This window comes from Carassius gibelio, chromosome B18 (assembly GCF_023724105.1).
Source record: "Carassius gibelio isolate Cgi1373 ecotype wild population from Czech Republic chromosome B18, carGib1.2-hapl.c, whole genome shotgun sequence".
In the NCBI taxonomy this organism is placed as follows: Eukaryota; Metazoa; Chordata; class Actinopteri; order Cypriniformes; family Cyprinidae; genus Carassius; species Carassius gibelio.
In genome coordinates, this window is record NC_068413.1 from 1,052,710 (window position 1) to 1,076,046 (window position 23,337).

Sequence of the window (23,337 nt, forward strand, 5' to 3'; positions counted from 1 at the left end):
ATGGGTGGATGGATGTATGAAAGTATGGATAGATGGATGGATGGATGGATGGATGGATGGATGGATGGATGGATAGATGGATGGATGGATGATGCATGGATTTATGTATGTATGTATGGATGGATTTATGGATGGACGGATATATGGGTGGATGTATTGATGGATGGATGGATGGATATATGGATGGATGGATGGATGGGTGGATGGATGTATGGAAGTATGGATAGATGGATGGATGGATGGATGGATGGATAGATGGATGGATGGATGATGCATGGATTTATGTATATATGTATGGATGGATTTATGGATGGACGGATATATGGGTGGATGTATTGACGGATGTATGGAAGTATGGATAGATGGATGGATGGATGGATGGATGGATGGATGGATGGGTGGATGGATGTATGGAAGTATGGACAAATGTATGGATGTATGTATGTATGGATGGATGGATGGATGGATGGATGGATGGATGGATAGATGGATGGATGGATGATGCATGGATTTATGTATGTATGTATGGATGGATTTATGGATGGACGGATATATGGGTGGATGTATTGATGGATGGATGGATATATGGATGGATGGATGGATGTATGGATGAAAGTTATCGCTGGATGGATGGATGTATGTATGGATGTATGGATGGATGAATGTATTGGTGGATGGATGGATATTTGCAAAGAGGAGGATGTGGTTTTGAAATGAAGAATTAATTAACTGCTTTAACAAAAATGCAAGCCTTATATTTTAAACTATTTTTAATGTGAAAATGCTAAATGTCAGAAATGGTTTGTATTTGATTGCAGTATTTCTTTGTTAAACATTTTCTGATTGCCCTTTACAATTTCAATGCAAAAAAATAAATTAAAAAAAACTCTTGAAACAGAGCAGAAGCAGGGCAGAGTCTCACCAGAACTCGCCATCATCTTCCACAGTCACACCCAACCTCTCTCGCTCACCCTTACTCACTCTCTTCCACTCCTCTGAGCTACAGACAGACAAAAGAAGAACAAATATCAGAGTCGTTTAATTACATTTCTACTCCAAAAATGATATCAATAAAATGATAATAAAAAAATGTATCTATCTATATATACACACACATTTAAAATAATGCAATATTTTTCAAGTGCTTTCTTGTCATATGTACTAGTACAATAAAATTCTTACTTTGTTTACTCCTCAGGAGAATGACAGGATAGAAGGGGAACAAACATAACTTACTAGGATTATACAAATTACATAAAAATACAGTAAAGTATAAACCAGAAAGAATAATAAAACATAAACAATAATAGCTTAAAAAGGAATATACAATAAATATGCAATAAAGAACAATACAATTTTAAAAAAGCAACAATTAGGTGACCTTCAACCTAAGATAAAATTCATTTAAATACCTGTATCTAAGTGTCCCACCCAAATTCTAATGCATTTAGTAAAATTAAAACACTTCATTACCCTCCACATCAATACTGATTATTGTAATGAATTTTCCACATTAGCATCATACAAATATGTAAATGAAAAAATATATTAGGTCTCTACTCATCAACTGTTCTTTGGTTGCAAACATTTGATCCTCAAACATTTAAATGTGTTTTTGTGACTTGGTGTAGAGTTTGTCCTGCAGTATGACCACAAAAACACATTCAGCATTTAAAAGTCACAATCTGTGGCTTGAAACAAAGACTTGCTGTGTCTGCACAGTTTTTAACACCAGAGAGTCATGCATCATGCTCATTATCATTTATACTTTAATGAAGCATGTTTAGCTCACAATCATTTCTCTTCCTAACTGTTTAGCACATTCACTGGAATTTTTAACTTCAGGCAAATGTTGTCCAGCAATTCAGAAAGTTGTTTACACGATCACTTGAAGTGCTTCTGTGCCCTAAATCAAACTATTTACATCAGGGAAAGGCTGGGAAAACTTCAGTGTCAAAAAAGGCCAGGTTTTCTCTCATTGCACATAATAATAACACTGCAAACCTGTGACCCAGGACCACAAAACCAGTCATTAGGGTCAATTTTGGGAAACTGGTTTTAATAATTGATCTAAAAGCTGAATAAATAATCTTTCCATCGATGTATGGTTTGTTATGATAGGACAATATTTGTCTGAGATACAACTGTTTGTAAATCTGGAATCTGAGGGAGCAAAAAAATCTAAATATTGAGAAAATCATCTTTAAAGTTGTTCAGATGAAGTTCTTAGCAATGCATATTAATAATCAAAAATTAAGTTTTTACAGTAGGATATTTACAAAATATCTTCATGGAACATTATCTTTACTTAATATCTTAATGATTTTTGCCATAAAAGAAAAATGTATAATTTTGACCCATACAATGTGTGTTGTCCAATGCTACAAATTGGTGCTGCCAAAAGATTAATCGCATCAAAAATAAAAGTTTTTGTTTACAGAATACATGTGCATGTACTTTGTACGTATATATAAATACACACACATGCATATATATAAGAAAATATGCTATGTTTATATATTAAATATAGTTATATATAATATATACAGCTAAATGCCTGTAAATATTTTCTAAATATATATACTGTATTTGTGTGTCTTCTTATAGACATAATAAATGTACGCAGTACACACACATATATTATGTGAACAAAAACATTTATTTTGGATGCGATTAATCGTTTAACAGCACTACTACAAATATCCCCATGCTGTTTCTGACTGGTTTTGTGCTCCACGGTGCACACAGTCTTCTTTATAACCTTAATCTCCTTAATAACAGCTTCCAGATGTTCACAAACCTGTCGCTCCACGCTCCGTTCCACTCTCTCTCACCCCACGGGTTCCTCATGCGGATCATGGAGAGCTTCTCTGATTTGAAGAAGGCCAGCAGGCCGGTGCCCAGACGCACTTTACGCACATCAGTGACTGCATACGCGTGACCTTTGACCAGACCGCAGTCTAAACGGGCTTCTATGTCCGCCTGATTCGTGGCCTAGGGTAAAGAATCCAGATATGAACACGTGAGGCTGGATAGATGACTAACAAATTAAAAATCCATCACCGATTCCAAATTACATGACAAAAACTGTAGTTAATATAGTAACGTAATTCCTTACATTGCACATTACTTTTGACCTATCTCATTTATTGCATTGGTTAAAATATGATTATCATGAACCATACTCATATAAAAAAAAAGACTAATAAAGCAATGCGTCCCTAGAAGCTGTGGTTTACAGTGAATTTATAACAGCGGAGGGGCGTTGTTAGACACTAGGCAAAGTGGAACACACTTATCTGTTATAAATTTACTGTAAACCACGGTTTCACTGGGCTTACTGCTTTTATAAAACGATTATTACATTTAGGTGGTAAGGTTTCAAAAACTAAAACGGAGCAAATAAAGTGTAATGATATTAATAAACACAGTATTCTTCCACCGAACAATGTAGCTCCTCAGAAACAGTTGTGGTTGCTACAAAGTGGTTGCCGAGCAACACACAAACATAAACAAAACTGCATGTTACTTTGTAATTTACAACAGCTTTGAACGTGGCTCAGCCAATCAGAATCAAGGACCGGAACTCTCCGATTCATAAGAAAAACAATATTCATTCATTGTTAATGACAACATGAAGCGCATTAAACATTATATAAATGTTAACGTTTCTTAAACTGGGATTTTGAGAAACTGCAGGGGGTTCATGAGTTTAATGAAAAGCTATAATTAATTAAATCATAAAAATGTTTAATTAAAAAATCAATCAAAACAAAACACTTACTAAATATATATATATATATATATATATATATATATATATATATATATATATATATATATATACATACATAATTAGTTTACCCACATGATACTTAAAATCTTCTTTTAAAATCTTAGGGGGACTTTAAGAAAACATATTAGGTGAAAGAGGATTAGTTGAGAAACACTTTATGAATTTGTGAATTAATTTTAATGTGTTTGAGCGACTAAAGCCTTCTCATGGAAAAATATGGTTAAATAACCTAGAATGATAATTCAAATAATTCCTCAGTATTTGATGCAATGTTGAAACACTTCTTGATTTTTCGAATGCAGTTTAGTGTATACTGACTGATCTCTGTGAAAAGGTCCAAAAAATTGACCCCTATGACATGTTTGTGGTCCAGGGTCATAATTATTAGAATCTGATTACGTAATCCAGGTTAGGAGCCAGCTCTGGACCGAACTCATAGCTGCATGAAGCACAGATGCATGCGAGGCTCACTCTGATGGAGCAGCTGATCAGGCCTCCTCTGTTGTGGACCTTCAGCACGCGCTCAAACAGCTGATTTCTGGCCTCCTGCTCCTGGATGAACTTCCCCTCCAGCAGATCCATGGGCTCCGAGACTCCACCGGTGAAGTCCACCAGAGCGTCGGCCGTGTTCCCGCCATCCAGAGCCTCATAACATCCACACAACCTGAAACATGACGGACACAGAGGAGTCAGAGGAATCAAGCAGCTCATTAATGCATGCTCATATTACACATATTCAAAATAAATATATGAAGTAGCGCTGTCAGGCGATTAATCGCGATCAATCGAATAATATATGAATGTGTGCTGTCTATATTTATTATGCATATATAAATACACACACACACATGCATGGATATATTTCAGAAAAATAGGTTATGTTTATATATTAGATATGTTTATATATGATATAAAATATAATGATATAAATATGTAAATATTTTCCTCATATATATACTGTATGCGCATGTAATGTTATATGCATAATAAATATACACAGAATATATGCATATGCAAGCTATGCAAACAAAACTTTTATTTTTGAATGCAATTATTCGCAATTTATCATTTGACAGCGATAATATTTGATATATTTACATACATATTTATAAGTGACTATTAACCTTTTCTTTGATATTAAATGGAAATTAATGAACCTAAACAAGATATTAAAACACACACACACACATATATATATATATTTATGAATTGTCTCATGACTTTGCATTTAAAATATACATATATATATATTTTGGCATATTCTTATTATCACTGAATTTGGTGCTGTAATAAATGTTTAAATTTTAAATGTAAATGAAATGAAAAAAATTATTTGTAATTTGTAATAATTGGTTTCTTGGTGTCAATAAACATTTATTATTATTACTACTACTGTTATTATTATCAATGATGAAAACCATTTCTGCAGCTTAATATTTTTGTATAAACTATGATTTATGTTTTTTCCCCCTCTCAAGATTCTCATATGAATATAACATTAATTTTAAATAGCAATCTCATTTTATATATAATATACAGATGTCTTGTTACAAAACTTAATGCATGATTGTTTAAAGTAGTAATAATCATACTTTATATTGTTTAGAAGACTGATAATAATAACTGTTTCTTGAGCACCAAATCAGCAGATTTAATATTCTTTAAAAACAAATAAATATACTACATAATAATATACTATATTATCTTAAATAAGTGCACGCTCCACTCAATAAAGCATGATTTATTCAGTTTTTCTGTTGGTTGTGAAATTACTTGGCGTAGGCTTTCTCCACCAGTGCGCTCCAGAACTCGTTACTGTCGTTAGAGTGGCAGTAGATGAGCTTCCCGTTTGCGGTCGGCAGTCGGTCATCGATGACAACATCCACCCATTCTCCAAAACGCCAGAACCGAAAGTGAAAAATCCCAGCATAGCTCTCCGGCTTCTGCTCGTCCCATTCCTGGTCCTTCCAGTCTGGGATAACCTGTGAACACAGAAATACTGCTTTCATTACATTACATCCGGTCAACCTCTGCTTCCTTCTTTCTATTGCATTAAAAACACGTCACCTCCAATCATCTGAAGATGTGAGATCGGTCCTCCACTCTGACCACGTGTAATATTCTCCAATGTAATGATAATTAACCCTGCGGGGCTGAGCAATGATGATGTTTCACTATCAGTGCTGGTCTAGATTGAGGCAGAATGATTTCCCACGGCATATTTGTGACCCTGGAGCACAGTCAAATTTCAATTTTTAGAAATTAATATTTATACTGAATAAATAATCTTTCCATTAATGTATGTTTTTTTTAGGAGGACAATATTCGGCTGAGATGCAACTATTTGAAATCAGGAATCTGAGTTGTGACATTAAGAAAATCATGTTTAAAGTTGTTCAAATGAATTCTTAGCAATGCATATTACTCATGAAACATGAAGTTTTGTTATATTTACAGTAGGAAACTTACAAAATATCTAATGCAAACTAATGCATTTTGGCATACAAGATAAATTAATAATTTTGACTCATACAATGTTTTGTGTACAATGTATTTCTACAAATATACCCCAGAGACTGGTTTTGTGCTCCAGGGTCACATATATAATGAACGCAGTCTCTTCTGCTCTCCAAGGCTGCTTTTTAAAATTAAAATTACATAAAAAATGTGAAATATTATTCCAATTTTAATTAACAGTTGTCCATTATAATATATTCTGAAATCCAATTTATTCCTGAGATGCAAAACTGAATTTTCAGCAGCTGGTCTTCAGAGTCACATGATCTTTTTCAAACTTTCAACCATTAGCGTATATGCATCTGGCAGATTGTTTTTTTTAAAACCAAAGCAACTCAAGTTACATAAATTTCAGATGCACATTTTAACAGCTGAAGGATTTCCTGGGAAATGACCTTGGTATTGCTAACATCACAAAGAGTAGTAACTGATAGCAGTTAAATGGCATTGACTCACCTTCTGCCACAGAGCTTCTCTGGAGGCCAGACTGGAGCAGGCCGCCACGAACCAGCAGTTTCCCAGCTGCCCCTGGTGCAGGTCATGAGCGCTGATCCCGTTCACAAACAAGTGTGGGTCTTCACACAGCTCCTGTCATACAGACAAAGAGCATTCAGAACAGAACAGAACCACAGGGCCGTCCCGTGTAAATAAACCAGACGGGGATTTCTGTGTCACTGTGGCTCAACAGCTGCATAATGTTCATTTCAAAGACTAAGGGTTTAAAGTTTTGCATTAGGTTTAAATGAAACAAACAAGGGGAAGCAGTTTTTTTCTGGTTAAAAGTCAGCATGACACTCAAGATATTCAAAAAAAAAATAATATATATATATATATATATATATTTATTTATTTATTTATAAAAAAAAAAAAAAAGACCTGAATTGGTGAGCAACTCAATACTGAAATCATTATACTAGACAAAAGAGAACTGGAGCGCTGCTTACATAATTGGATTACTAAGAGAGAATATGAGTTTTTGCTTTGTCAACACCCACGTTATTCTACTTTTTATATGCTCCCCAAAGTCCACAAGGATCTGGAAAATCCACCTGGCAGACCGATAATCAGCGGGAATGATTCAGTAACAGAACCTGCTTCCAAGTTTGTGGATTATTTTATCAAGCCATTTGTGGCAGATTTACCTTCTTATATTCAAGATACTACACAGGTTTTAAAGAAAATTGAACAAATAGGTAACATAGGCTCCTGCATTATGGCCACAATGGATGTGGAGTCCCTATACAGCAATATTGTACATAACGAGGGTTTAGAGGCTTTGAAACACTATCTCTCATCCAGACCTGAACATTTGATGCCTCCCAGTGACTTTATAGTGCAACTTACTGAGTGGACTTTAAAGAACAACATCTTTCTCTTTCAAGACAAATTGTATAGACAAGAAAAGGGGACTGCAATGGGTGCTTGTTTTGCTCCCAACTATGCCAATCTGTTTCTAGGCTTATGGGAGGAGCGCTATATATTTTCCCACGTCAACCCTTTTAAAGATAAAATCTTGTGGTGGGGTAGATATATTGACGATGTGATTTTGATGTTCTCAGGTTCAGAAAAAGAACTTGTAGACTTCCATGTATATGTTAATAGCTTAAATGAGAACCTAAAATTTAGTCTGGACTATGATTTACACACTATTAACTTTCTTGATCTACGGATCTCAAAAGATAATGAGGGATTCTTACATACATCTATCTTCAGAAAGTCAACAGATCGTAATACCTTGCTGCATGCTAATAGTTTTCATCCCCCATGGCTTATTGATAACATACCCTTTGGACAGATCCAGAGACTAAGGCGTATATGTGATTCAGATCAGGATTTCCAGTATCAGTCTTTGGATATGCAGCAGCATTTTCAACAAAGAGGTTATCAAACAAAAACTCTTGTTCAAGCTCATAATCGAGCCCAATCACTTGAAAGGAAGAGCTTGCTTCAGTCTAGACCCAATAGAGTATCAACACAGAAACCCTATTTTGTCACTCATTACAGCAAGGAGGCTGTCCAGATTAAACACATTATAAAGAAAAACTGGAACATTATTGAATGTGACCCGACTTTACGGGAAATATTCACGGAACCCCCTGGAATCAGTTTTAGGAGGGCCCCCACACTTAAGGACAAGCTAGTAAGAAGTTACCTCCCTGCTCCTAAACGTGAAACTTGGCTTCGTCAACCCAAGGGTAACTTTCCTTGTGGTAATTGTAATTATTGTGAGAATATTGCTAAAACTGACAAATTTATGGATGTTTTTAGCAATAAGACTTACACTATTAATAGTTTTATAAATTGCAATTCTACCCATGTTGTTTATCGTTTAGAGTGTACTTGTGGCTGTTTTTATATAGGCCTTACTAAAAGGAGACTAAGAGACAGGATAGCTGAACATAGATATGCCATTCGGACTGGAAATATGAACTATCCAATGGCCAAACATTATATAGACGCAAAACATGGGAGTGATTCGACCCTAAGAGTAGTGGGCATTGAGGCTGTTCGCCTGGATGCCATGGGTGGGGATATCATCAAACGCCTTAAACAAAGGGAGACATATTGGATCTATTCCTTGAGGGCCACCAGTCATCCAGGTCTTAATGAAGACTTTGACCTCTCACCTTTTTTGTAAAGGTTGTGTCTCAATAGGGACAGTGTATTGTTGTCCGTGAATGTTGACTGTTCTTTTAATGTACTGTAATGCCCATAATAATATTTTTCTCCTGTTGTTTTAGAACTATCTTGACAATGAATTCAGAAGTAAGATGGGTAACTAGCCTCTACACATTTATTGACTTTAGGGATATAATTGTGTGGAGTACACAAGATGTTTGTATTGGTGTTACTCTTTTTTTCCACTTGGAGATCTCTTATCTTGTATTTGTATGGTTTGACCTTTGGTATTAGCCATTATCTGAACTATTGCCTCTAGTGGCCAAAAATTGTGTTGCAAGTGCCAGAGTGGCACACCTGAAACCAATGCAACTATAAGTATTGCGTGATTCTGTCTGTTTGTTACCAACACCCTGATGAAGGCCAATGGGCCGATACGCGTTGGTGTTTTAATGCTTTAGCCCAACTATTAAAGGCTTTTTAACTTTTGCATCCTATTGAGTGCCTGGACTTGGATTTTTTTTCCAAAATCTTTTTCTACTGAAATCATTATATTAAAGCCAACAAGCAGTAAAATTATTAACAGCTGACTTGTTTTTATATGCATTCATTCTTACAGCCTGGTGAAATAGTTTTATCACAATGGTAATATTTTTTTTATCAATAAGTTTATTTCATAATAATAATAATAATAATAATAACAACAACAACAACAATAATAATAATAATAGCATTGAAATTAATATTTTGTATTATAATAAAACTATGATAAATGATGAATTATTATTATATACAAATGTTAAATCAAAATATCAAATATTACCATTGTAATAAAACGAATTCACTGTAAAAAAAAATATATATGTTTAATTACGAGGGTAATTTTATACTTAATATTTATTATAATAATAAAAATAAATATTCATATATTGCATTACAATAGAAGAAAACATTATATTTATCATTAATCAATTATACTTAATGATACTTAATCAATTTTATGTTAGTTATATTTTTTATTACAAGTGTAATATTTTATATTTTGTGTAATATTTGTTTTTCATATACAGTACTTAATATATATACAGTATATTTATATACCGTACACACACACACACACACACACATATATGTGAGGAAGAGTGCTTCATGAGTGATGTAAACACACAGGAGGTTTCTGATGGGCTGAAGATTACACTGCACTTGTTCGACTACATTTCACTCACATGTCTGAACAGAACTCTGTCATTCAGGGAGTGTCCTGAATACATACAGCAATGCTCCCGAAACACAAACACTACTCTGTGTGACCTGTTTAGTGATGTTTACTACTCTCAAGCATTAAGCTCTGGGGTGTGATGCTTCTGTTTCTCAAAGACTGTGAGTTTGTAGAAGGAATGTTTGCTGTTTCTTTACTATCAAAGTATGACTATTATAGACTATCAAAACTAAACTATCTACGGATGATACCAATCACTGTGCAAACACGGTTACATTAGCCAAGATAAGCTATTCTGACACTGATAATCCATTCAAGGGTTAATTAAAACCTCATGCATGTTTAACTGGTTAATGGATTGCCAAAGAGATTTTCCCAGAGCCTTTAAAGCCCTGGGTTCAGTTTTAATCGCCAAAGATCTTTTAGGCTTGTTTTAGAGTGATGTGCTTCAGCTAAAACAGATAGAAGAAGAAAAAACACATTTTATACAGTACATCATGAGATAAAAATGTAAAAAAAATAAAATAAAAAAAGAATAATAATCATTTCAAAATTAGTACTGAATTATCAGATTTGTAAAATACATTTTTATTATTAAAATATTTATTAATTATTATCATTACATAAAATAGACCAATATCAAGTTTAAAGTAAAAAAAAAAAGTTCCTCAATTTTAAAGGTTAAATTATCACATTTATTAAATTTCATTTAATGATAAAATAAACTTAATACGATAAGGTAAATAGACCAAAATCAAGTTTCAACCTGTAATCCTGAACTTTAGTGTTACATTATCAGATTTATGAAATAAATAAATTAGGAAATGAATAGATTTACTAAATAATAAAATAGGAAAAATAGACCAATATCAAGTTTCATACTTTAACCCTGAACATTAAGCGTTAAATTATGAGATTTATGAAATAAATTGGATTATAAAAGATGTTTATTTATTTAAAAATAAAATAGGTAAACAAACCAATATCGAGTTTCATACTTCAGTCCTGAACTTTAAAAGTTTTTTTATGGATTATAAAATAAATTTAATACAATAGGTAAAAAAATAGCCTAATATACATTTTCATACTATAATTCAGAACTTAATGTGATAAATGATCAGATTCATGGAATAAATTGGATTCTAAAATAATTAGACTGATTTATTAATACAAATAGGAAAACAGACTGACACTTCCAGACAAAACTAGGCTAGATCAAACAGAGTCTCATTATGTAACAAATGACTCCCGTTATCTTAAAATCTGACCTTTGGCCTCTTCCAGGTGACTCTTCCGATGCGGTTTCCCTGAGTGAAGAGCGACTGGTCCACAGCGGGGAAGCTGGGGTCTTCAAACAGAGTCCTGTTCTGCTGGCACTGTTTCCTCAGAGCGGAGAAGAGCTGCTCTTCAAAGGGCTTCACCGTCGAGAACATCCCTCAGTCTGGAGATCGTAACGCAGGTTATTGAGCTGAGCGCTGGGATCGGTTTACTGTAACATCTCTCACTCCTGCACAAGGAGAGGAAATAGCCTATGGCTCTTATTCAGAACAAGAACTGAGTATATCATAGAGCAAAAAAGCCTAATGTCCAAACACCGTTTTGAATGTTGAGAAATGTAGCATTGGATGACTTTTTGCAGTGAATGGGTGCCGTCAGAATGAGAGTCCGATAAAAACATCACAATAATCCACAGCACTCCATGTCCATCAGTGAACATCAGTTAACACCACACACCCGTCCATAGCGCAAGCAGACGAACACAATATAAACCCTTTCACAACACACAGACCTTCATTCTGGACTATCAGGATCTGGAGAATGAGTCAGCCGTGGCTTTGTGTTTTTACTCAGGGTGCGTCTTTAACTGCTGACATTTCTTTGAGCAGTTAGAAAGGTCTTAGAAACCATCTGGAAACTTAAAATGATTAACTGTCATTGCACTATAAAATAAAATATCAAATCATGCGTCATCTGTTATAAAAACTCATACTGAAGCAACTTCAGTTTACCTGATTAACCAACTTTTTTTTTTTTTTATGTGAGCATCAAATATAATCATCAGGATTTTGATAAACATGCATTTCTTCATCCCTCAATCATCACTGTAATGTATATTACATGTAAGACATATTATTGGAGATATAGAATGAGGACGACTGATATTTGTTATATTATGTAAGTATCGTTATAGAGATCTTGTTGCTTTATATTACAAGCTAATAACAAAAAACATAATTTTAGGACATAAAAATCAGCATCAGCACCAAACTGCCTGTATTTTGCTAAGTTTGGGTCTCTGAAATGAACTGAGCTGTTTTTACTCCTTGAGCTCCATACTCTCACTATATCTGTATGAATCATAACAACATTAAGCATTAAATATGACACAAAACATTAAACACATATGAAAACTTTTTAAAAATATATGTCTAAAATTTAAATAACTCTTCAATTTGTATTATTCTCTAAAAAAATGTGACTATTATATTACTTGATATGTCAGAATTTACATGATTTTAGTAGATGTATGAGGTCAAGTTTTTTTTTTTTTTTTTTGGTGAATGTAAAAAAAAAACAGTTCATATGTCTGGTTATGTACAGTACAGATTGCAGCTAACTTATTGTTAGAGGGACAATATGCAGGCCATGTTTGGAATGTTTCACCTTCAATACAAAGAACTGAATATAATGTTACATTGTATCAAAGATTCCCGTGTGTTTCGCAAATTGTCTAGTTTACTTCATTCATGAGTTTTCCAGGCTTTTAAACAATTCTTTAAATGCAAATTAGTCATAAATTTAGAACACTGTCAAATGTATCACCATATGAAATTCATCACAGACTGTTACAATGTAACGCCTTCTTTCTCAACGTTCCACACACGCGCACACAAACTCAAAACATCAAAACAGGTGCGCTTTTGTTTTTGTTTTTACACATTTGAAAAAATACCCAGTAAATATGATCTGTAAAGATGCAAGAACATTTACCTGCAAAACCCTTCCTGCTTGAGGTATGAGCAGATGATGTTTCCTATGATTTACTGCTCCATACACACACACACACAGACACACACACACGTCCACAGGTTTAAACACTGTGTGTTTAATTCCTCATGTTTCATGTTCTCTTTGCTCTGAGTCTGAGGGAGGGGCCTTCACCGCTCACAAACTCGTGTGTGTGTGTGTGTGTGTGTGTGTGTGTGTGTGGTCGTGTGTGTGTTTCTGCAACTCATCACAATTAACCAAAAGGGAAACACGGAGCTATCGAGCCACAGAATTAAACTTTTCTGAGAAACAGTGTGGCTTTTTACACGCTCTTTAGAGTTTTGCTGTCATTTCAGATTCAGGTTTCTATAGGCAGCTAAGAATAGCAAGACAATCGATGAAAGAAAAACACAAACCATGTCATTTTGACGAACATATGTTGATGTTTAAGTGTCCTGCTGTCACCATGTGGCGAAAAACACCGTTTCATGAGGATCGCTGTACAAATAGAACAAGCAGGTAGAATCGCGATTATTATAAAAATCTATTTAAAATAGGCGTGGCTCCCTGAAAGTTGTCTATATACAATTAAATAGTAATTATTGAATTAATAATAAGAATAACAAAATATTGTCTACACAGCTGCTTAAGTAGGGCGAGTTTATCACGTGACACCTGTTACTTTTTGCAGCGCAGATCACGGTGGATCAATCAATTTTAATTGATTAAATTCCGGTGGTGAATTTACATTTGCGTTTCTGTTGCGAATTTTTTAAAACTTGGCGGGCGTCGTGATCTGCAACATCCATAAAAAGACCAGCAACTTATAAACTTTGAAACTAATTTAAAGTGGAAAAAAACGGATTTAGATCAATGAACTAGAATACACCTTTCTGTTTCCTTTTTTTTCATATGAAAAGGGAAAACAAGAAAGAAAAGTTGCAAGAAAGAAGATACAAATTACAAGATCTAAATCAGTGGTCCTCAGCTTGTGTTGCTTCAGGACACAAATCTTACATCTTAAATCACAGTTTTAAACTGTTGAACTAAAGTTACAAAAAGGGCTTTAAAATACAACAATCAAATGCATTAAAATGGCTCAAATAGTGGCCCCAAACTATTAGTAACAATATAATTATGGATACATTTGTTCCAAAATACATAAAGTATGTTTAGATGCACATCCTTTAACTGTAACAACAAAAAGGAAAGTTTCTTTGTATCCTTTTCAAAAGTCTGTTTGTAAAAAGTGTTTAAAAAAATGTAGAAGTCATTTTTTCTTATACTCTTTTCAGCATTTAGCATTGGTTTTCTCTGCTATTTGGGTGGCAATGCACCACCAACTTTCAATATCGCCAAAAAATAACTTTGGTGTAATAATGTTACTAATTACCCTAAAACTCACATTCTTCAACCATAAACCGCCACTAACTGTTATGATATAAACTCAAACATTTGCAAAACATCCACATGACAGTCTATAACTGAAGAGAAAAATGTTAATCTTTAAACATGGAGCACGAGATGAAATATAAGAGCTGTCATGTGAGGACTGTACTTTACTCCTCTCACAAACTTCAACACAGTGAGTTTTTGACTGTCAGAAATCTGCTGTTTTGACATACTGTGTACTTCAGATTTCTGTTTTGTGTTTTGTGAAGTTAATCCAGCTGGCCAGCTGTAAAACTCTGATCAAAGAGCAGTTTTTTTCAATGCAGTGGTAATAGCAATCAAGTTGAGTAAAAACACGCTGAACTTCTCATTTCTGCTAGACACCATGGAGTTGAGTATCAGTTCTCTGTTGGCTTTGATTCTCTTCTGGGATTCTCTGTGTGTCGAATCTGAAACAGCAGCACACAGAAACTCTCGAGAGTCGCTGCAGACTGTGATGAGCTCTCAAATAAAGCGTCTGCAGGTCAGACCGGAAAACTCTGTTCATATTCATCCAGGACAAAAGCTGACGCTCCGGTGCCGAAGTGAAGGAGATGAAGGTGAGCAGTACTACAAGACAGCAGTGTCTTTCTACAGCATGCTGGGAGAATATAATCCTATTCTATTTTCTTAAATATTAAATGCAAATTTATATAATTTTTTTTTTTTTTTTACATTATTACATTTTTCAGAATTTATGGAAAATTAAAATCATCAGTAGATTACAAAATGCATTTTATTTATTTAAAAAAAATTTTTGCTTTGTTTTCTTATGCCTATTTATAGAAGATGATGAAATCAGACTTGTGGAGAATTGTGAAAAATAAAAATAAACAGAAAATAAAACCATAAAGTGCATTTATGACCTGGTGTTATTTTATAATCATATTGTTTTACAGTTATAGTATTTTTATTTTATTTGATGATATATTTCACAATTTTTTCTTACATTTATATATTCAACTTTAATTTCAGTTGAAGTTTTAGTAACTTTGTTGTGTGTTTTGGCCTTTTATTTTTTATATATATATAGTTTTAGTTTAGTATTTTATTACATGAAGTTGAAAATATGCCTTGGCATAGCTTTTTTATATTTTATTTGATTCCACTGAAACTTTTTTATATACATAAAGTATTTTCATAATGTTAAGTGCTTCCCTTCACTGACCCCTTGCTGAAAAACAATCAAAATTTAACTCTATTTTCAGTGTTTTAAGCCGCAGGTAAAACAAGTATCAGACACATCATTCCATTTTATTACACAGAACTTAATTTCTGAAATTATTTGCTTAGTTTTCTTGGTATGTATGGTTAACTTGGTTTGTTACTGACATCTGGTGAAAATTTCAAGTCAACAGCACCTTTAGAAATATATCTCCTGGGAGAAATGGTGAGATGTTCAGTACTTGTTTTACCCGCTGTATTCAGTCGTCAGTGTTGTATTCTTGTCTCAGCAGTGCTGGCGCAGTTTTGGCAGACACCTTTCGGTCTGTTTGACAGCTGTAACCACCAACACAAAGACCCAGTGGACACATGCAACGGCACTTTGCAGATTTCAAGAGCCACTTCCAGCCATGACGGACTCTATTACTGTGTCCATCTGGACAAGACGAGCAAAACAATCGTGCCTTACAGAGTTAACGTAGTCTCTCGTCAGAGGAAGACCAGGGAGGCTGTGGCTCACAGCGACACGGTGTCACAAAGCCATTTCGCGGCGGCTGTGGCATCGTCAGTAATCGTGAGCTTTTTAGTAGCCTTCACACTTGGAGCATTCAGTAGATCCTACGTGATGAAGTGCCTTCAGACAATAAAGGCCCGCATGCCTCATACAAAAGACCACCACGAACACATCAACAGACAAACCACCAGAGCACAAACTGACACGGTGTTCTTCCATAAAAACCAAACCACTGGAGAAGACCAGGCTGTGGACATTGGTTTTGTTGATCGGGAACGCATGGATGTTGACAACGCAGATGCTATCGGAAATGTTATAAATGAGTCTCAGAGTTGTGAAGGGGAAGAACAAACCCCACAGTTGAGATCAGTTAGTCCACATCCCAAGAAGAAGATCCGCGTCATTAAAGTCTACAACTATGATGAAGAAGGGACTCCATACAGCCATATCAAAGACTCAGGGATGGAGGGAGAAGACGAGGTCAGGCCCAAACTGAGGACGAGGTCACTGACGAGACTCACTGCCATCATGAAACAGGCTGGAGCCATTGACATCAACCCAGAGAGAGAGTCGACTGACGGCCAGACGGTTCAAGCAGACGCTGCTTCCCATGAGGACAGTGTTTCAGATTCAGCAGGAGACACTGGAGACTTACAAACAAGCTGAGGCACACATTTATTACATAATGGAAGACACCACTGAAGTCTAAACCTACCACTTGTTTTATTAAGTGTACATTTAAATTCAGCTATTGATGTGTGGTTTATTAGGAGGACAATATTTGGATGAAATACAACTAAATATTGAGAAAATCATCTTTTAAAGTTGTCATAATTAAATTCTTAATGGTTGGAAATGTACTTCATATCTTCATGGAACATGGTTTTTATATCCTAATGATTTTTAACTCACTCATACAATATATATTTGGCTGTTGCTTCAAATATACCCAAGACACTTAAGTTTTTTACTTCTGTGCTCCAGAGACACACACACACACACACACACACACACACACACACACACACACACACACACACACACATATATATATATATATATATATATATGTTTATTTTTTGATGCAATTTGATGCTTATATATATTTTACATATATAAGCATCAAATTGCATCAAAAAATAAACGTGCTTCATATAGGCAACGTCACCGTTTCTATCAAAAGTAGTAACTGTGATGCATATATTGGGAATATATACATAAAAAATGTTTGGGGTCAGTAAGACTTACTTTGAAAGAAATGAATACTTTTATTCAGCAAGGATGCATTAAATTGATAAAAAGTGCCAGTAAAAACATTTACAATGTTACAGACGGTTTCTATTTCAAAGAAATGCTGTTTTTTGGACTTTATATTCATCTGTCAATCCTGAAAAATAAAACGTATCAGATTTTCCAGAAGAATATTTGATTGAAGATAATCAGAAATGTTTCTTAAGCAGCACATCAGTATATCAGAATGATTTCTGAAGATCATGTGACACTGAAGACTGGAGCAATTATGCTGAAAATACAGTTGCGCATCACATAAATAAATTACAGTTTAATATATATTCACTTAGAAAGCAGCAGGTTTAAAATGTAATAATATTTGAGAATTTTACTGTATTTTTAATTAAACAAATGCAGCAATAAGCAGGCGTTCAAAAACATTAATAGTCTTACTGGTTCCAAACGTTTGTGCTTTTGTAAAGTAAAGATTTTTATCCATTTAGATTTTAGCTGGAAATTGCTCTAACAGTGCTGTAAAAAGAAGAAAAATTGAATTACAACTGCTTTATTTATTTTCTTTCTCAAAACACTATAAACAAAGTAAAACTTTGAGAGAAAAAGAAAAGGAAAGGAAATGACAAACAGACTGAAAATTCATAAAACACTCGCAACAGATTTGCTGCAACAAATTTAATACAAAAGAAAAATATTTCCCCTTTCGTCTTATGATTCCTCTGTGCCCTTTTCTTTTAAAGTAACACTGTAAGAGTCTCTGGGTAGTGATGGGGACATGCTGAAGCAGTCCTCGAGACGTCTGGGTCACACACCGAAAAACAACAAAACTCTGATGTGCTTGAATCCAGCGTCTGCTTGCGCTATAATGCAATTCTGACTTTATTCCACTCCACAAACTCATCCAGCATCACTGGCCCTGAAATCACACACACATCAGCAGCCGTTTAACTCCGACGCATCTCATGAGAGAAGATGAGAGGAATCCATCACACTTACAAGCTCCGTCTTCATCATAGTTGCTCAGGTCTGTGTTAACCGTGCGGCTGAACTCCAGGACGTTGCACCACTGGTCTTTATTCACGACTTTATACTTTGATTGCTGAGGAGATGTTTCTGTTAGTCACAGTACTTCAATGAATCTTATTAAACAACATACTAATTAATTCAGTGTGTTAAAATGCATTGTCTACACACACAAGTTCAGTTTGGCTTTATGAGAGTTTGACAGTGTTAGTGTTTTGCTTGCATTTATGACTAAAAATTTGCGCAATATAAAGCAGGGCTCTCAAAAATTAAAGCATTCCCTGTGCATTTTTTTCTTTACACAGTAAAAATATTTAACACAGCATTTATTTCTTTCCCTGGCATCCCTTGACTAGTGTTATAGTAGATAATATGAACATGGTATCAAGCACAAAAAAATGCAAAAGAGAGGTAAATTCAGTTATAATTAATTATACTGTAATTTGAATGGCTATAATTAATGCATTTAATAGAGACGCCAAAAGCAGCATTGATAGCCTTCATTAATAATAGGCTGTTTAGTAAAAAGACGCAAACTTTATGTCGTTTCTAAAACAATTCGGAGATTCAATGTGAAATTAGGACAAAATAAACAACAGCATGCAATTAATCATGATTAATTCTTCAAAAATGTGCAATTAATTAGTTCGTTTTTTTAAATAATAAAAAAAAAATCTGGACTTTTGTTTAATTTTTAAGGCCATAAAATAAGGTTATAACAAACATGTTAATTATAATTTTAATAGGTTGTAAATTTTGGGGCCATTAAACAGCAATCATAATACAGCTTAATGTGATAAACTTCAAATGGTGATGATTTAATTAAATAAATATGAGTGTTGCACGTTTAAATGCGCTGATGCATGCAGTCACGACATTTCAAAATAAAAGTCTCAGTATATTTCAAGTTTATTTAATTAAAAGTATAACACTTTTTACTGGTTATTATTGGTATTTTAGGTACACAAATGTATCAGGCATTTAATCCAACAGTCAAAAGCGATTTAAAGCAGACATTTAAAAAAAAAAGAAAACTAATTAAAAAAGTATTGCGAAAGCCTTTTTGGTTGTAAAACATCTTTTTGTGTCTTTTCTAAAAATTAATTCTATTGTGCCCCTGAAGGTTTTTATATGTGCTCCAAAATTTTGCTAATTGCTTTTATTTTATTTTATTTTTTTCAACTAATTTGGAGCAGATATGACAATCTTGCTTTTAGAAAAAGACGACAAACCTCCAGAAACTGGTGGAAAACTGGGAACAGAGGCCACGTCCTTCCGAGGAGAAGTGCCAACATGGATTTTGCAGTGTCCATATCAAGACTGCGCTGATCTTTATCCTACATAATATATAAAACCAGATGAATATGATGGAAAAGCACACACAAGCAGATAAAAAAATTAACTGTAAATGCATCCGAAAAGTAATGTTTATCCTAAAAAAGGAGAAAATGAGTGCAAGTTTGTCATCGTCTCACCCTGGCGAAGTCGAAGGCGTATCTGTAAATGTTCTTGAATAAAACCGGGTCGTTCAGCTGAGAGCGCATATAATCCAGTTTGCCCTGTAATCTCTCAGTGCAGTCGCAACTGTACACACATCACAGGAGTTTAACAGCAGCACAATAAAAGACTTTCTCATGATGTGAGGCACGAAACCTCTTACTGTAGTGACGTCATCCCTTTCAGCCACTCTTCTTTGGTGAAAAATCCCATTTTTGTTGCTTCAAGTGTCCAGGCTAAAACTAACATAACAATCTGAGGGGGTCACAGAAGAACAGTGCATGTTATTTCAATGGTTTTCTCTGATTTCGAAATAGAAGACCGTTCCTAACTTTAGATGCAAGTTGCTAACGTTTTCTGGCTCCACGCAGATGTCCTCACAGAACTTCTCCATGCTCTCCGGGCCGACGATATCATCTGAACCTACACGGATTCAAAACCACGACGATCACCAGATCAGCTCAAGAATCAGGACGAGTCTGTTTCTTCATCAGAAATGTAGCATTGCATCAGTGTCTCATCAATGGAGTGAATGGGTGCCGTCAGACTGAGAGTCCAAACAGCTGATAAAAACTGGAGGAAGTGTTATAATGGATTATTAATGAGTTAAAATCATCTTAATGCTGGATTTGTTTCATCTTTTGTCTTCTCCAGATGTTCACTGATGGACTGGAGTGCTGTGGATTATTGTGATGTTTTTATCAGACTCTCATTCTGACGGCACCCATTCACTGCAGAGCATCCATTGATGAGACACTGATGCAATGCTATATTTCTCCAAAGCTGATGATGAAAAATCATTTGACGTGAGTAATGCGAGTAAGGAAAGTATTGTTTATGTACCTGCATATTCATAAAACCAGGCGAGACATTTCTTGCTAGAGAACTGGTCATCTGTGTTAAGCAGCCGTCCTGGAGTTTGTGTCCGACAGTAACTGGATATTAAAGAGGTGATGACACAGCGACTGATGTATGAAAGAGTGAAAGATGCAGAGAGGAACTCACAAATATTTTTACCTGGTGATTTTGTTCTTTCTGATGCTTGGGTCTTCGGATCCGGACGACTTTCTTTTCTTTTTCACAGGCATAACTGAGGTTCAGTTGACTTGGGTTAGTCTTACTGAAGCCGACAGCTTCCGTCCCGTCCAGTTTAATATTTAAGGGTCAGTGAAGAGAAGGTCAGCATTCAGGTGTACAGACTCTAAACACAAGAAGAAAAACGAATTCATACTTGATGCAGGATACAAACAGAATTCATGCTCAAATTGTCTCTTTTCTTCTTAATGCTTCCTTCTTTACTAAAGGGAGATATATATATATATATATATATATATATATATATATCACTATTTTTATTTCCAACACAAATCCTGATGACAATTTGACAATATATAAATAAAAATAAATGACTACAGCAGCACCGGAGCTTAAAATTCGAGCTAAAGGGGTTGTATTTTTATTTCCTTGTTTAGAAAAAAACTAGTACTATTGCCTATTATATATTATATTATATATATATAAACACAATTTAAATAAATATATGGAATTTTTAAGAATCGAGTCTATACTAAATAAGGTAATGTTCAAAGTTACAGTTACATTTTTTAAATAAACAAAAGATAAAACAAACAAATAATAAAATTTAGGAGATGTTTAGCACAAATGTTTCATCTTTGTGATTCAAGTGTTTAATGTCAAAAGCATGGAAGTCATCTAAACGTGTAAAACAAATAAAAATACATTTATATGAAGAGAAAATGTACAAAAACTCCAGAAAGTTTGAGTAAAATTGAACACACAGGAGTATGTACAACAGCACCTCACCGGCTCATCTAAATATCACATATAAAGATTTAATAACACTCTCTACAGGTATCAAACTCAGTGTAATCAAGTGTGCTCTCATCAAACCTGAAATATCTGCTGATTTCGGTTCGTCCTGGTGAGTTTATTTATCAACAACTTCAGCTTAAAAACCTGCGACTGCTTTGGAGAAACCAAAACTTCCGGCTCTCCAGCAGACATAATAAAAGTCACGCCATTTCAATTTCATCATTTTTATTAAATGCTATCTTGTGCTGTACGTCACATTGCACAGCAATATTGCTTTAGAGAATGTAGTGCTTATTATATTAACCATGTTCAAAGAAGCATAACAGGCTCTTGTTAATGAGTAGGTTAATTAAAAAAGTCATCTTAGTACATATTGATGACAAATCAAGGTTTAAAACTGGTGAGCAATGTGAAAACTGTTACAGTGAGTAGTTTACATTCCTAATTCAAGGTCTTCAAGCTCTTTCACGAGCTGGGCCTCTTTCTGCATCTTTTCAAGCTGGAAAAAAGGGGGAAATTATCATAATATTTATAGAATAATAAATAACTTGTAATCATGCTGATGAGCTTTGCTGTGTTACATGATTCCTTGCATGACTTTGACGGCTGATCCTTGAGTTCATCGATGGCTTTGAGTTTCTGCCAGACACACTGAATTTAGCATATATAGAAATAAATAAAATAATTGAGAATAAATGACAACTTTGCAGAGTTATGTAACTTAGATTTATTTTATTTTTTTGAAAATGTAGGTATGTTAAATAAAGATATGTTGCCATAAAGAGGTTGAGCAGCTGGCTGTCTGGTGCAGTCTTAACAACCTGGAGCTGAACACGCTCAAAACAGTGGAGATGATCGTGGACTTTAGGAGAAACCCACCTACACTTTCCCCACTCACCATCATGAACAGCCCTGTGACTGCAGTGGAGTCATACAGGTTCCTGGGAACCACCATCTCTCAGGACCTGAAGTGGGACATTCACATTGACTCCATTGTAAAAAAGGCCCAGCAAAGGTTGTATTTCCTTCGCCAGCTGAGGAAGTTTAACTTGCCACAGGAGCTGCTGAAACAGTTCTACTCAGCCGTCATTGAGTCTGTACTGTGTACTTCTATAACTGTCTGGTTTGGCTCAGCAACAAAATCAGACATCAGAAGACTACAGAGAACTGTTCGGACTGCTGAAAGGATTATTGGTGCTCCCCTGCCCACCCTTCAAGAACTGTATACATCCAGAGTGAGGAAAAGGGCTCAGAAAATCACTCTGGATCCCTCACATCCAAGTCACCCCATTTTTGAACTTTTGCCATCTGGCCGGCGTCTCAGAGCCGCAAATACCAGAACAGCAAGGCACAAGAACAGTTTCTTCCCCCAGGCAATCTACCTCATGAACAGTTAAATGTTCCCCACTTATGCTTATGCAAACAAAAGTGCAACATCCTTATATTTATTTGTTACCCCTCCATCCTAGTACATCCCTGCATCTTTTTCAA

At 34.8% G+C, this 23,337-nt stretch overlaps 3 protein-coding genes across 6 annotated transcripts in view; 1 reads left to right on the forward strand and 2 right to left on the reverse strand.

The window, feature by feature from the left end:
• LOC127976946 (calpain-5) overlaps positions 1-13,299 on the reverse strand; it is a 19,497-nt gene extending 6,198 nt beyond the window's left edge. Inside the window, exons 1-7 of one of the 2 annotated variants that reach the window (XM_052581538.1) lie at positions 13,143-13,299; positions 11,420-11,658; positions 6,770-6,901; positions 5,570-5,778; positions 4,268-4,460; positions 2,801-2,994; positions 923-1,000 (exon numbers count right to left, since the gene is read on the reverse strand). In XM_052581538.1, the coding sequence (XP_052437498.1) occupies positions 923-1,000; positions 2,801-2,994; positions 4,268-4,460; positions 5,570-5,778; positions 6,770-6,901; positions 11,420-11,584 (971 nt within the window). In that variant the 5' untranslated portion in view covers positions 11,585-11,658; positions 13,143-13,299. The remainder of the gene's footprint in view (positions 1-922; positions 1,001-2,800; positions 2,995-4,267; positions 4,461-5,569; positions 5,779-6,769; positions 6,902-11,419; positions 11,659-13,142) is intronic. The other variant, XM_052581539.1, reaches the window with a different exon arrangement.
• Positions 13,300-14,730: 1,431 nt separating this feature from the next.
• LOC127977639 (uncharacterized) lies at positions 14,731-17,188 on the forward strand. 2 transcript variants are annotated; one of them, XM_052582621.1, is made up of 2 exons: positions 14,731-15,130; positions 16,025-17,188. In XM_052582621.1, exons 1-2 carry the CDS (start codon positions 14,917-14,919, stop codon positions 16,912-16,914), a joined length of 1,104 nt encoding a protein of 367 aa, XP_052438581.1. In that variant the 5' UTR covers positions 14,731-14,916; the 3' UTR covers positions 16,915-17,188. The 2 variants fall into 2 exon arrangements, with proteins under 2 accessions (XP_052438581.1, XP_052438582.1); XM_052582622.1 differs by having other exon boundaries at positions 16,028-17,166.
• A 308-nt stretch (positions 17,189-17,496) lies between these two features.
• LOC127976972 (DCN1-like protein 5) lies at positions 17,497-22,041 on the reverse strand. Of its 2 annotated transcripts, none has more exons than XM_052581572.1 (9): positions 21,925-22,041; positions 21,031-21,214; positions 20,857-20,948; positions 20,366-20,436; positions 20,177-20,268; positions 19,992-20,100; positions 19,749-19,853; positions 18,490-18,592; positions 17,497-18,409 (listed from the first exon to the last, which is right to left on the reverse strand). In XM_052581572.1, the coding sequence occupies exons 2-9, from the start codon at positions 21,099-21,101 to the stop codon at positions 18,354-18,356; spliced, it is 699 nt and encodes a 232-aa protein (XP_052437532.1). In that variant the 5' UTR covers positions 21,102-21,214; positions 21,925-22,041; the 3' UTR covers positions 17,497-18,353. The 2 variants fall into 2 exon arrangements, with proteins under 2 accessions (XP_052437532.1, XP_052437531.1); XM_052581571.1 differs by having other exon boundaries at positions 20,857-20,978.
• Between the last annotated feature and the right edge of the window lie 1,296 nt (positions 22,042-23,337).

What these genes read in the sequence shown, in the direction of transcription:
- LOC127977639 (XM_052582621.1), top strand. Translation starts at nt 14,917, where the DNA reads ATGGAGTTGAGTATCAGTTCTCTGTTGGCTTTGATTCTCTTCTGGGAT. An exon ending in CCGAAGTGAAGGAGATGAAG is followed by an intron (nt 15,131 to 16,024) that starts GTGAGCAGTACT and finishes TTCTTGTCTCAG; the next exon opens with CAGTGCTGGCGCAGTTTTGG.
- LOC127976972 (XM_052581571.1), bottom strand. Translation starts at nt 21,101, where the DNA reads ATGCCTGTGAAAAAGAAAAGAAAGTCGTCCGGATCCGAAGACCCAAGC. An exon ending in TCTGCGTGGAGCCAGAAAAC is followed by an intron (nt 20,269 to 20,365) that starts GTTAGCAACTTG and finishes TGACCCCCTCAG; the next exon opens with ATTGTTATGTTAGTTTTAGC. An exon ending in CTATGATGAAGACGGAGCTT is followed by an intron (nt 18,410 to 18,489) that starts GTAAGTGTGATG and finishes GTGTGATTTCAG; the next exon opens with GGCCAGTGATGCTGGATGAG.